Source organism: Vulpes lagopus, chromosome 1, assembly GCF_018345385.1.
Source record: "Vulpes lagopus strain Blue_001 chromosome 1, ASM1834538v1, whole genome shotgun sequence".
Classification (NCBI taxonomy): Eukaryota; Metazoa; Chordata; class Mammalia; order Carnivora; family Canidae; genus Vulpes; species Vulpes lagopus.
In genome coordinates this window covers 150,166,070-150,180,627 of record NC_054824.1, presented here as the reverse complement: position 1 = coordinate 150,180,627, position 14,558 = coordinate 150,166,070, and the positions used below count along the sequence as shown (strand labels likewise).

Here is a 14,558-nt window from a genome sequence, read left to right as displayed (position 1 = left end):
AACAAATAAATAAATAAATAAAAATCTTTAAAAAAACATGGAATGAAGAGGCACCTGGGTGACTCAGTCAGTTAAGTGACTTACTTGATTTGGCTCAGGTCCTGATCTCAGGGTTGTGAGATCGAGCCCCACATCAGGATCTGTGCTCAGTGTGGAGCCTGCTTAAGATGCTCTCTCTCTCCCTCCCTCTGTCTCTCCCTACTGCTCCTGCTCGCTCTCTCTAAAAAAAATAAATAAATATGAAATAAGTCAGAGACCAATAGAGAATAAGATAACTAGGAAATATTCAAATATTTGAAATTAAGAAAAAAATTTGAAATTAAGCAACATACTTTCCAATAATTCACAAATCAAAGAAGAAATGACAAGAGGAATTAGAGTATTTTGTGAACGTTAATGAAAATACAACATATCAAAATAAAATGCACTTAAATAAATATAAATGCATTTTATAATGTGGAATAAAAAAGGATTCATAGGGATCCCTGGGTGGCGCAGCGGTTTGGCGCCTGCCTTTGGCCCAGGGCGCGATCCTGGAGACCCGGGATCGAGTCCCATATCGGGCTCCCGGTGCATGGAGCCTGCTTCTCCCTCTGCCTGTGTCTCTGCCTCTTTCTCTCTCTGTGACTATCATAAATAAATAAAAATTAAAAAAAAAAACAAACAAACAAAAAAGGACTCATATTAATAAAGATAAACAACTTGATAATAAAAGAAAATACAACATATCAAGCTTGTGGGATACAGGTAAGCAGTGCTTAGAGACCAGCTTATAACTTTAAATGATTATACCAGAAAAGAAAAAAAGGCCTAAAATTAATTATCAAAATTCTCATTGTAACAAACTGGAAAAAGAAGAGCAACATAAACTCAATATAAATGAAAGAAAGACAATTATGAACAGCAGAAATCAGTGAAATAGAAAATGGACAGAGAAAATCACTGATAGCAAAATACTAGTCTTTTCAAATAAAATTGATAAACTTCTAACTAAGGTGATCAAGACAAATTACCTACATCAAAATTAAAGGGTTTATCATTATCCTTCAGACATTTTAAAAGGATAAGAAAGGAACAACTTTATGCTAATAAACCTGGCAACTTAGATAAAACGGACAAATTCCCCAAGACACACAAATTACCAAAACTGACCCAAAAAAACCTAGAGAATTAGAATAGCCCCATATCAATTATAAAAACTAAATTTATAATTAAAAACTTTCCCATAAAGAAAATTAGAAGTTCAGATGGCTTTGCTAGTGCATTCTCTCAGACATTTCTGGAAGAACTAGTACCCATTCTACGCAAAACTCTTTTTGAAAACATTACAGGAGGTAACACCTTCCAGGCTAGCATTACTCTGATGTTCAAGCCTGACAATCCTATTACAAAAAAGAATAGATCTTATTAACAAAGATGTAAAAAGTCCTTAATAAGATTTTACCAAATCAATTTCAATAATATGTTAAAAGGATAACACATCATGAACAAGTGGAGTTTATCTCAGGAATCTTAGCTTAACATCAATCAATGTAATGTATTACGTCAAAGAACAAAGTAGACAGACCATATGATCATTTCAGTAAATAAGGAAAAAAAGCATTTGAAAAAATTCAGTACCCATCAAAGAGAAAAAAATACTCAGCAAATGAAGAATAAAAGGAAACTTGTCAAGCTGGCCAGGGGGTAGCTATGAAAATTCAAGGCTAAAATTATACTCAGTGTTTTCTTTTCTTTTCTCTTTTCTTTTTTTAAGATTTTATTTATTTATTCATGAGAGACAGGGAGAGTGAGAGAGAGAGAGAGGCAGAGACACAGGCAGAGGGAGAAGCAGGCTCCATGCAGGGAGCCCGATGCAGGATTCGATCCCAGGTCTCCAGGATCAAGCCCTGGGCCGAAGGCCAGTGCTAAACCGCTGAGCCACCCAGGGATCCCTCAGTGTTTTCTACATAAAATCATGAACAAGGTGCAGATGCCTGTGTTCATCACTCTTCTCCATCATTTACTTGAGGTCCTAGCTAGTGCAACAAGATAAGAAAAAATAATAAAAGATACAGTTTGGAAAAGAAAAAGTGAAACTATTTCTATTTCGGACAACATGATTTTTCATGTAGGAAATCTTAAGAGATTTGCCAAAAAGGCTCTAGAACTGATATGAGAATTTAGCCAGATCACAGCCTACATGGTCAGCATGAAAAATTAATTGTATTTCTATAATTAGAAATTAACAATAAGAAAAATGAAATCAAATAAACAACTCCATTTTAAAAAGCATGAAAATGTAATAATGAATAAATTTAACAAAATAAAGGCAAGACTTAAACGCAAACACTATAAAGAGAAATTAAGACTTAAATGGATAGATACACATTTTGGTGGGTTGCAAAACAACATTGTTAGGATGTCAGTTCTTTGATTCATAGATTCAATATGTTTGCGATCAAAATCATAGCGAGCTTTTTTGAAGAAATTTATGAGCCAAAATTTGGATGGAAAAGCAAAGGAACTAGAATAATCAAAATAATTTTGAAAAAGAAGGGCAAAGGTGGAATTTTACTACCTGATTGCAAGATTTACAGTGAAACTACAGTAATCATCACAGTGTGATATTTGTGTACTGAGAAGCATACAAACCAATGGAACAAACTGGAGGATCCAGACATAGAATCATACTTAGATCTCTGACAAAGGTGTCAAAGTAATTCAATGAAGGTAAGGATTATCATTTCAATAAATAGTGTGGGAGCAAATGGATATCTGAATAGAAAGAAAACAAACTTCAGCATTCTTTTACTCCACACACAAAGGTTAACTTGAAGTGGATCATAGACCTGAATAGATGAGCTAAAGCTATAAACTTCTAGAAGAAGACAGAGAGAAAACCATGTGATGTTGGGTTAGCCAAACATTTCTTAGATAAGACACAAAAAGCATGAACCATTAAAAAAAAAAAAAAAAGCACAACAAACAATTGATTACCTTCATCAGTATTAAAAAATGTTGCCCATTTAAATGCACAGTTAAAAACCAACAAATATAAATATACAAACCAAACAAATATAAATCACAGATTGGGGGAGACATATTTGCAAATAATTTATTTGACATTGTATACAGAGTATACAAACATCTATTTAACTAATATTAGAAATATGATGAACATCTATATTTATTGGGGAGGATGAAGTGCCACTACACATCTATTCTAATAGATAGTTTTGTCAGTAGTGTTCAACATAATCCAAAGTTACCAACTTATGTGTCTGTGTCTCACTTCTATCAAAAACTTCTTGAAGGCACAGAGTTTATGCTTTGTACATCGTTGCATCCTTAGCACTGAGAATGAAGCCTGCCATAATCTGGTTCAAAAACCTGCTCTACCGTTTCCTGTGGTTATAATTATGTTTCTTAACACTTTCTTCTTGTGCTTGCAAGACCTAGTATCAGAATAGTGGGAAATTCAGGCTTGCAAAGCACTTCAGATATACTTGAAAGAAGAGTTTTACGATAAGTCTGATTCGTGTGCTCCAAAATTCCAAGTTTACAGTACATAAAAGTAATTAAAAACTATTGTGAGGGATCCCTGGGTGGCGCAGCGGTTTAGCGCCTGCCTTTGGCCCCGGGGCGCGATCCTGGAGACCCGGGATCGAATCCCACGTCAGGCTCCCGGTGCAGGGAGCCTGCTTCTCCCTCTGCCTATGTCTCTGCCTCTCTCTCTCTCTCTCTCACTGTGTGCCTATCGTAAAAAAAAAAAAAAAAAAAAAAAAAAAAAACAAAAACCAAACTATTGTGAGCTGGTAATTGTTCATTTGTCAAATAATTACCAAGCATATACCACATGCCAGGTACCAGGCATGCAGAGACCAAAGAAAACTGAAGAAACCTCATCCTAATATGTCTCAAGATAGTTTAAAACACTTTAAAATTGTGAACATCAAAAATTTGAATACCTAGGCATTTAAATATTTAAGATTGTGTTCAGTCCTATTTAGCAAAATGATGAAACTCACAAATGAATGTTGTTGCTTTTTCTGTGGTCAGTGATTTAATGTCAAATTAATAGTGGTGAGAAGCCTGTAGCCTGTATGATGTCAACGTGTTCAATATTCCCTAGTAACCAGTGAAAACAATGTACTGGTTTTACTGAGTCATTTCCTGCATATTTTGTCTTGGATGAAAAATATACACACCAGACATACCACAAGCCCCAAAGGTCCCAAATCACAGTTTCTCATTATTTTTAATTGATTAAGTATCCTCAGAAATTTTTGTGTTTGAAACTTCAGAAATGGCTTTCTAGTTAGTAGAGTAAAATCTGCATAATCCACATATTTGTAAAGTGATAGTGTTCATCAATCTGAACCTTAATCGCATCATCCTGATTCCAGATGAGCCCTGAGATGTCACAGCCTTCAGAACCCAACTGTACCAAGCTTCTCAGAGATTGAGAAAGGGTGGGGGCAATTATGTTCTGATTTTGAAGTAGCTGGTGATGTGAAATACTGTCATCTGTTATTTTTCCTAAGTACGCTGGCATTGGATAAAGTGGGAGAAGGGAATAGATCTGTTCTCATTTGTGCTAATGTTAGATGTTGGAGTTAAAGAATTGTAGACTGATTGGGGTGGGTGGATGGCTCAGCCCGTTAGGCGGCAGACTCTTGATTTCAGCTCAGGTCATGATCTCAGGGTCCTGGGATCGAGCTCGGCATTGGGCTCTGTGCTCAGTGGGGATTCTTCTGCTTGTCCCTCTACTTCTGCTCCTCCTCCCGCTCTCTCTCTCTCTCTTTCAAATAAATAACATCTTAAATAAATTAATAAATAAAAAGAATTGTAGACCAAGAAGTACTTTGGAGATTATCTAGTAATGGCTACCAGCCATGACTTTGGAATGGAAATAGATAAATGGCGAGGGGCGGGGGAGAGCTGAGGGGATCGTGTGTTGTACAAGGAATACCCTGAGAGTATCACACATCTGTAGTTAGAAGAAAAACAGTAAATGGAGCTAAAGCAGTGATCAACAGCAGAAAACAAAACCCAGGGAAATCTGTAAAAGTGGTTTTCCCCTCTCTTACATAAATACATAATATTTATAAATAAATGCATTTCAGTTTCATATAAACAGTCATAATGAGACTAATACAAGTTTTTATTTCAAATTTTTATTGTAATAAAGTAATACATATAGAAATTTTTAAAGAAATAGAGAAAAATCTTTTCCAGTGATCCAACACCTTAATATGATCATAATATTTTAGTGTACTTCCTTGCATATCATTTCCCTGTGGATGTTTTTAACATGACTGTGATCTTAGAGTTTAGTTAGTTGAGCTGGAATCCCTAGACTTCTTCCCTCAACACGCAACGGAATAAAATAGGGAAATTAATGGCTTGACAGCCACCAGTTCCCCTATAGCTTCAAGTTGTAGGAAGTCCTAGTTGGAAGGGACCTTAGCAATTATCTGGTTTAGCCACCTGTTGATTCTTAGCATCTCTAATGGTCCACTGGGAGATGATTCAAACTTTTTTGATACTTATATTAATAAGGGACTTAAAACCCGAAAGAATCACATATCCTAATTTTTTTTTTATAGTAGCCTTTGGAATGTTTGAAGTAAATATATTCTAAAGTAGATTTCTTTTAAATTTTTCATTTGGGGGTGCCTGGGTGGCTCAGGTTAAGTGTTCAACCCTTGATTTAGGCTCAGGTCTTGATCTCAGGGTCCTGGGATTGAGCCCCACATTGGGCTCTGTACTGAGTGTGGGACCCACTTGAGATGCTCTCCCTCTCCCTTTCCCTCTCCTTGATCCTGTGCTTGCTCTCTCTCTCTCTCTCTCTCTCTCTCTCCAAAATAGATTTTTCATTTGGAAAGATAATTTTTTTGACAAATGCCAATATATTTTTGTTATTTTATTCCATCCAAGGTAGAGAAATATCTAAATTTTACTGTTTTCATTTTGAGACATGATTTATGTAAAAATTTGAATGTGTGTTATTTAGAGTCTAACTTGAAATATCTCATGGTTTTTGTTTTATTTTTTTATTACAAATAGTTAAAAATGGTATGCATATCTTATTTGGTGACCTGGAACTAGTCAAAATGTAGATGCTTTTTAAACCATCTTAACTACCGATATTATCTTGCGTTTGTGAGGCATGAAATAGTTCAATTTATTGACCGAGTGTTGTATCACTGGGGAGAAATGAATTTTCACTGTGTTTTATTGCACCTACTCAGTGAGTTTGGCATTAAAATAAATAATGCTTTAATGAGAAAAGGGATGGCCTAATCATTTCACTATCGAATGGGGGTAAAGAACTCTGGGCCATGGTCCCATCAAAACACCTGACCCAATTATAGACAAGGTGGGCACTTCACCTCCCTGTGCCTGACTTCCTACAGAAGCAAAACAGATTAAGAATATGAACTTTTGCCAAAGTGGAGTGGGAACCCAGTGTTTGCCTTATGCTTTGAGACTTAGATAAATGCTGATATTTAAAAAAAAAATCCTACACCATACATATTTACTGAGCTTTCTTCATGTTGGAAAGAGGGGGCAGAGAGACTGGGATGTCTACAGGTGCAGTGGTAGCTTCCAGGACTTGCGCCCTTTGTGTGGCAATGAAGCAGCGTATTCTCTTCAGGCTGCGTGCTCTGCCCTAGTTCTTGGGAGATAAGTGGCCAGGCAGATCTGGGCCTTCGTGTGCCAGGCGAACATCTGCCTGCATACCGTTCAGTGAATTCGCTGTGAGTGTTACTTGAAGGCAGAGCTGGGGGATCTTCCTGCAAAGTGGTTTCTTCCTTCTGCGTTCATAAATGCTGCCGAGGCTACTTGACAGTTATTACCTCCTTTTCAGCACATTCTCCCTCCTTGTGGCAGAAACAAACCAGATTATAACTTACTCTGCCTCGTTCCTATTTGCGGTAACAAGATCTATTTGTTATGTTTTTGTCTTTGGAAGAGGAGGGATGTGTTTGGTGGCTGGCCGTTACTCTCTCCCTGTCCAAAGATGCATGGAGGGAGACAGTGGAGGGGGAAGGCAGTGTCCTGTCCTGTAAGCGGTGGATTGGGGCTGGGCACATGGTATTAGGTTTGCCTAGCAATGGAGTATGTTCTCAGCACATGTCGTGTGGCATTTACAGATAGAAGGGAGGACCAAACTTCTGCATGAACAAGTTAGATCCATTTGGTGGGTCAGGGAGGTTGTGTTTGAGATTTCAGCATCAGAGATTGATTCTTTTAGGAGGAAATGTCAATGAATGATATAGAACCAGATGTGTGTGTATGCTATTGATGGAAATCATCGTAATCATAATCATGGAGATTAACAAAGCAGAGAAAACTTTTTCTTTCTTTCTTTTTCTTTTTTTTTCTTGAGAAAACTCTTTTTCTTTAAAAAAGAAATCCCTGTAGGGATTCTCTTTAGCCCAGAAACAAACCCATATAAATATCATCACCTGATTTTTTTAAAAAGATTTTATTTATTTATTCATGAGAGACACACAGAGAGAGGCAGAGACATAGGCAGAGGGAGAAGCAGGCTCCCTGTGAGGAGCCTGATGTAGGACTCGATCCCAGGGCCCCAGGATCATGCCCTGAGCTGAAGGCAGACACTCAACCACTGAGCCACCCAGGTGCCCCTCTCTCCCTCTATTTATGTATATATCTCCCCTTGCACACACACACACACACGATTATAGTTCATACTTGATATATTTCTATTAAATCATAAAGGCATTTTAATATGTGGCTCTAAAAAAACCATTGAGCCATTATTGCATAACATTTCTAGAAAGTAGTGTTTTTGTCCTGTCTTACTATAGCCTCATGAAGTTAACTAGCTTGTCCTGCACTAGAAATAATAGAACTGCATCTTATCTTCCCCTCTCCCCACTCTTGTTTCCAGATACATAGAATCTTATTTCTTTGTTATGAGAGGGGAATTACCATATTTTAAAAATGACTTTAGGAAAAACACGTGGAATCCAAATAGAGCATGGAGTTTAGTAACTACTAATATACTAATATCACCTCATTAATTGTGACAACGAACCAACTATATTTGTACCATAGTGATCGAAGAGTTAACAGGGAAACTTGGGTGGGCAGTATGTGGGAACTCTGCAGTATCTTTGCAACTTTTCTCTAAAACTATTCTAAAATAAAAAGCTTATTTTTTTAAAAAATATTTATTTCTTGGAAAGAGCACAAGGGGAGGGGAGGGGCAAAGGGAGAGGGAGAAGCAGACTCCCTGCTTAGTAGGGATGGATCCCAGGAGCCCGAGATCATGACCTGAGTCTAAGGCAGACATTTAACTGACTGAGCCACCCAAATGCCCCCAAAAGGTTATTTAATACTACAAAACCTTTTATAATATAAAGTAGTTTCTGGTATATATTAAACAGTTTATTAACACAATGGAGTAAGAATGATCATGTAATTGTATTGTTTTTATACCATCGTGTATACATCCTTTTGTACAGAAGAAAGGATTAGATATGGCCTCTAGAGGACAGTGTTGGGTCATAGAAATATTTTCACAGTCTGCTCAAGATGAAGATGGATTTCCTTATTTTTCTTCTTATTTTGTAACCACAAGTTCTCTGTTTATTCATTATCCATCTTTGACTTTAAAAAAGTCAAAGAAAAGGTGTACCTCCTCTGGTATCCTGATTAGCTAGAGATCTTTAACTTACTGTTTTTGTGCAGTTTGGGCTCTTCACAGATACATGGGGCCAGAATGATTGCAGTTTTCACCCTAACTTTCAGAGCACTGGGGGCTCGTGTAAGTCCTGTGGGAGCCAAGGAAGCATTACAGGGCACATACTATGTGTTACGAATTTTCATGTGATGGAGAGAGTGCTAGAGAGTTGAACTCCCTTTGGAAAAACCACAAGCCATTTGTAGATTGATGAGGATGCTCATAAAATACAGAGGTGTCTTGATCTCTCAAGGTTGAGATTGTTTGCTCCACAGTGATTTGTTGGGGATGGCAGGAAGAGGGAAACAAACCATTGCTCTAGCTTCTGGAGCACATTTTTGGAGTAATCAGCAGAGAAACTCACGATTTTAATTTAAAAATTACCCCTCCACAGGTAGTCTCATGAGATTGACATTTTATTTTTAAGAGGCTCTTGCAGTAGGTAGTTACAGAGTGCTACTCAAGCACAGCAGAGCCAGATGAACATTAATTTGCACAACCTTGCCTTGTACCTAGAGGCAGCTGAAACAATTGTTCATGTATTGATGGGCTCAGAGATTCTGGAGTATCACTGTCATTGTGGATGACTTTTTCTGTTTATAGTGGAGCCTGAGGGCTCCCCTCATACTACGTGAAAGCATCTAGAATAACCACTGAAAAATAGTCATTTGGACGACAGTATGTTCCAGTTAGCGACAACTTACAGATTTCTTATTTTTTACTCAATAAATCTGTTGAAAGGTCCTCTGTTGAATTGGGATATATGAGCCTTTTAATAGGACTTTTGAAAGGGAGAGGAAAATTTACAGCTCCTTGTAAATAGCCTGACATGAAAGTTCAGATCAATAGCGTTTTGTTCAGCCACACGATCAAAGTTGAACCTGTGGGCGGGAATCTCTCATTCTCATCTAATAGTGCTAGGTACCAAAATTTCTCTTTCTCAGATGTAGTATTCTCTTATCTAATGGTGATATAACAAAGTTCCATTAACGTTGAGGCATTTAATAATTATTAAAGTAATTTGATGTGTGCTTGGTCCTTGAGATATGATTGGTCCTCTAACCTGGTCCCTTATCCAGTGTTCCTTATCCCAGAGAAGATCATCACCCCATCCCATTTGTGCAAGTCAGAATCCTTGACTCCTCTCTCATTTCTCATTCTTGCCCATAATAGATGCAGCACCAGCACCAGGTCCTATTACCTTTTTTTTTTTTTTAAGATTTATTTATTTATTGAGAGAGAGAGAGAGAGAGAGAGAGAGAACACATGCACGCATGTGACCAGGTCAAGGGCAGAGAGAGGGGGGAAATTTCTAACAGAATCCCTGCTGAGCACAGAACCCAACACGGAACTGGATTTCATGACCCTGAGATCATGACCAGAGCCAAAGCCAAGAGTCAGACACTTAACTGACTGAGCCCAGGTGCCACTGGGTCTTATTGCTTTTACTTCTTAAATATTCCTTGAAACCATCCACTTCTCCCTCATGGCCACCACTCTACTCCGAGCTCTATGACCTGCTGAGCCCACCACAGAAGCCGCCTCACCCACAACCAGTGTGATCTTTCATATGCACATCTACCAGACTTTCAGGGGTCTCCTGTTGGTCTCAGCATAACAACCAAAGTCACTTCCACAGCTCATTTAAGACCCTGCAAGGTCTGGCTCCTGTCTCTCCCTCCAGCCTCATCTGGGAACATCCCCTTCTGTGCTTCCTATGCCTCCCGGCCTCCTGGCCTCCACGGGGCACTCAGTTTCCTCTACCTGGAGTCAGCTCCAGTGTGATTTCCTCATGAGTGCTTTTCCTGACCTGGCCTAGAACTTTCCTTTGCTCTGTACTCCAATAGACCCATGCTTCTTCACTTCACTGTGCTTATAGTTAACACTCTTGTTTCCACTACCAGATAGAAACTCTACGAGCAGAGACTGTGCCCGAGAATGCTCAGTATCAAATCTCTAGCGCTTGGCATAGTGAAAAAGGAGTGGCTCGGTACACTTGTTGAGGTAATGCATGGCAATTTTTCATTGAATATCTAGGTAGAGGAGGAAGAACCCACTGGATACATTCGATTTGAAAAATTTCTTCCAGTGATGACCAAAGTACTACTAGAAAAAAGGTGAGAACATGCACCTACACTTGGCTTTCTCACTTTGTTTATTATACTGGTCCAGTATTTATCCTGGGATAACTTCCCTCTGACTCTTCACTAGACCCCGGAACTGCCAGTTGACATGTGCTTAGGAATACCAGCCACATTTGCATTAAGCCAATAAGCAAAATGTAATCACAGAGCAAAAAGGCCACAGAAAGCATAAATCAACAACATATTTATTATCTTCTATTTTGAGTTATCAATGAGAATTTGCCCTGATTATTTTTCTAAGGAATGTGTAGTCTTAGCTTACCACAGTTGGTTTATTGTAGAAATTTTGTTTCCAAATAAGTTGATTTTCATAGTGATGAAAAAGGCTAATAGATATCATCACGTATGCCAGTGATGTTGAAATAAGCATCTTCTTTGGGTGTGGAGTGCTCTCAACTTTCAGATCTGGAAATCCAAAAATGTTACAGTGAGGGAAGTATTATTATCCTTGTATATTAGCAGCTTTTATTTCATTTTATGTGATCATTTTTGTGTCGAGACTGAGCTAAATACTGTGGCATTTGCTCCTTTTACTGCATAAATTAGGTACAGACCAATTCCAGAAGATATCCTTCTTCGAGCATTTGAGGTGTGTAAGCTCCAGATTTTATATTTGTTTATATATGAAAAATTCATGCTGTGGAATTTATTCACCAAGTAAAAAAATATAATATCTATCTTTTCTTTTCTACTAGGTGTTAGATCCATCCAAACGTGGATTTCTAACTAAGGAAGAATTGATCAAGTATATGACTGAAGAAGGTACCAGTGATTTATTACTTATTTTATAATTGTGACTTATTTAAGTGATTAATAATTTGACAAATATTATGGAAAAATTCTAGGGGATGCTTGTTTTAAAAAGTTTTTAAAATGATTCATGAGAGACACAGAGAGAGGCAGAGACTTAGGCAGAGGGAGAAGTAGGCTCCCTGTGGGGAGCCCGTTGTGGGACTAGATCCCAGGATCCCAGGATCACCCCCTGAGCCAAAGGCAGATGCCCAACCACTGAGCCACCCAGATGCCCCTAGGGGATGCTTTTAAGTCAATCATTCTGGTTAAAAGATTTATTTACTATTCCTATTATTTTGGTTTTGGGGTGGTTTCAGTTTTGGGGGCATAAGTGGGCAAAGGGGAGGTTATGGGGAGATTGATTGTTGCCTTCTAGGATCTTGTAACATATAAAGATACTTCTGCAAATTGAAATCCCTCCTTTCACTTAGAGTATTCTTCAGAATAAAAGCTATGCCACTTGGAAAACATGAACTGTCAATCACTATAAATCAATGCTGGTTACTAGATTGAAGATTTGAATTGGATTATATAAAAATTCCTTTTTAAAGAGTGTTTCAGTTGATGAAGTTACAGATAACACAGTCTCCATTGAATGGAATTCATCCAAACACTTACAGCTTCTTATGCTGGTGGAACTCTACATTTGCTTTGACCTTGACCTACACACACACACACACACACACACACACACACACACACTTATCTATAATATTGGCATACCTCTCTATGCCAACATGTTTCCTTGAGGAACTCTGTCTGCTTAGGCTGATGTGTAAGTTTGTTTTGCCTGAATGTCAGTGACCTAATGGGCTTTCTCCTAAAACCATACTCATCTTGGTCACCTCCCCAACCTCCCATCCCTTGTTCAGTTCGCTGGTTTGCAGATTGAGTCCTCTGTGATTCAGAGCTGCAATCACTTGAGATGGAATCACAAATGCAAATAATTCTGAGGCAGGGAGACAAACACTGTTTCCACCTGTGCAGCTGCCTGGACCATGTCAACCTGACCCACCACAATGTGGGGCTGTAGGCAGTGAGGGCAAGGATGACATGGCTGTCATAGCCGCTCCCAAGCACTCTTGTGACACTGTAACAGATGTCTTAGGGGTTTACTTTGATGGGAGGAAATGGCCCTGAAAGCATCAGCCTCTTGACCCTAAGGCATAATTAGGGGGAGTGAATCCTGGATTATATTAGGCAATATGCATTTAGTCAAAATGGCCTGACACAGTTCAGAGGCATTGATATGGTGACCTGCTGTGTGTAGGTGAGGCGTGCCAAGTGCGGTGAGAGGTACTAAATCTTCTCCATTTCTCCAGGATATTATTCTGGGGGAAATAAAAGTAACATAAGACAATTCGCAGTATAAGACAGTGGATTCTCAAGATAATATACTTTGTATGGTGAGTGGCTGAGAGCAGGAGTAAAGTCTTGCACATTAGTAAAGTCTTGCCCCTGCAGAGTAAGTCTGAACAAATGTGTGTTGAATGAATGAACGAGCAGATGAATGAAGAATGTGTGAAGGGGCCAATGGAGAGAGATCCAAAAATGTTACAGTGAGGGAAGTCAGGAGGCTACTGGGGCTTTGTGCAGCTATCCTAGTGGGGTCAGTCCAGTGCTAGCAGTGGGAATGGAAAGAAGAGATAGGTACAGTGGGACAGGATCCATGGCTCTTTGTGAGTCACAGAGTACAGGGGACAGAGGTGGGAGCTGAGGCAGAGGTAGCAGAGGTTTGACCTGGATGAGCGTATTGTGGTAACGCTGCTGCCACCATAGAGAGCTCAGAAATGGACTGCAGTGGATACAACATGACTTTTCGCAATATCCACAGAATATTGGTCAGATTGGGAATATGCATTCTGAATGCCCAGGATGTCACATGACAAACATGCCAATGTGGTTACATTGAATCAAATTCCTACAAGATGTCCAGGCATGTGTTGATGTCAGACAGTATTTAGCAGCAGGGAAGTTCTCAAAAAAATTTTTTTAAAGATTTTATTTATTTATTTTGGTGGGGGAGAAGGAGAGAGAGAGAGAGCGCATGAGCAGGGAGAGTGGCAGGCAGAGGCAGAAGGAGAAGCAGACTCCCCACTGAGCAGGAAGCCTGATGCAGGGCTTGATCCCAGGACCCGGAGATTATGACCTAAGCTGAAGGCAGATGCTTAACTGACTAGGCAATTCAGGTGGCCCTCAAAAAAATGTTTCTTTTTAAATAAACACATATTGCCACCTATGTGCTAGGCAACATTCTAAATGCTATTTAAATAATAATTCTTATAATGACCATATTCTGTAGACACTTATTATTGTCACTTCATTTTAGACAAGAAAACTAAGGCATAGAGAGGTTAAGTGACTTGTCCCAGACCTTAAAGCTAAGGAGACAGCTGAGCATTTGAACCCAGGCAGTCAGCCTCCCAAGATTGTGCTCTTTATCATTAAGCAGTTCTCCTTCCATCCTTAATCAAGTACTGCGTATCTCCTTCCTTGCCCAAGGAAGTGGCATAACTGCCTTCTGGATTTTACTGTGAGCCAGGCCTTGTTTTGAGAAGTCGAGTTGGTTCTTGAGTTCGGGGACCTTGAGCTGGGCTATGGTGTCCAGATCCCAGCTCTGCCATCCACTGGCTGAGACGGGCAGCCTCCTGTCTTACTGCTGGAGTCCTCTCCTCCTCCTCCTCCTCCTCCTCCTCTTTCTTCTTCTTCTTCCTCTTCTTTTAAGATTTATTTATTTATTTATTTGAGAGAGCAAGAGAGAGAGCACAAGCAGGGGGAGGGGCAGAGGGAGAGAAAGGAGAGAATCTCAAGGTGAGTCCCTACTGGGCATGGAGCCCAACTCAGGACTTGATCCCATGACCCTGAGATCATGATCTTAGCCGAAATCAGGAGTCGGATGCTTAACTCACTGAGCCTCCCAG

At 39.2% G+C, this 14,558-nt stretch overlaps 1 protein-coding gene across 1 annotated transcript in view; it reads left to right on the top strand.

The window, feature by feature from the left end:
* The window catches only part of EFCAB2 (EF-hand calcium binding domain 2), a 120,255-nt gene that overhangs the window by 103,903 nt on the left and 1,794 nt on the right, over positions 1–14,558 (top strand). Inside the window, exons 4-6 of the mRNA XM_041773796.1 lie at positions 10,739–10,818; positions 11,392–11,434; positions 11,541–11,607. Coding sequence (XP_041629730.1) covers positions 10,739–10,818; positions 11,392–11,434; positions 11,541–11,607 — 190 coding nt within the window. The remainder of the gene's footprint in view (positions 1–10,738; positions 10,819–11,391; positions 11,435–11,540; positions 11,608–14,558) is intronic.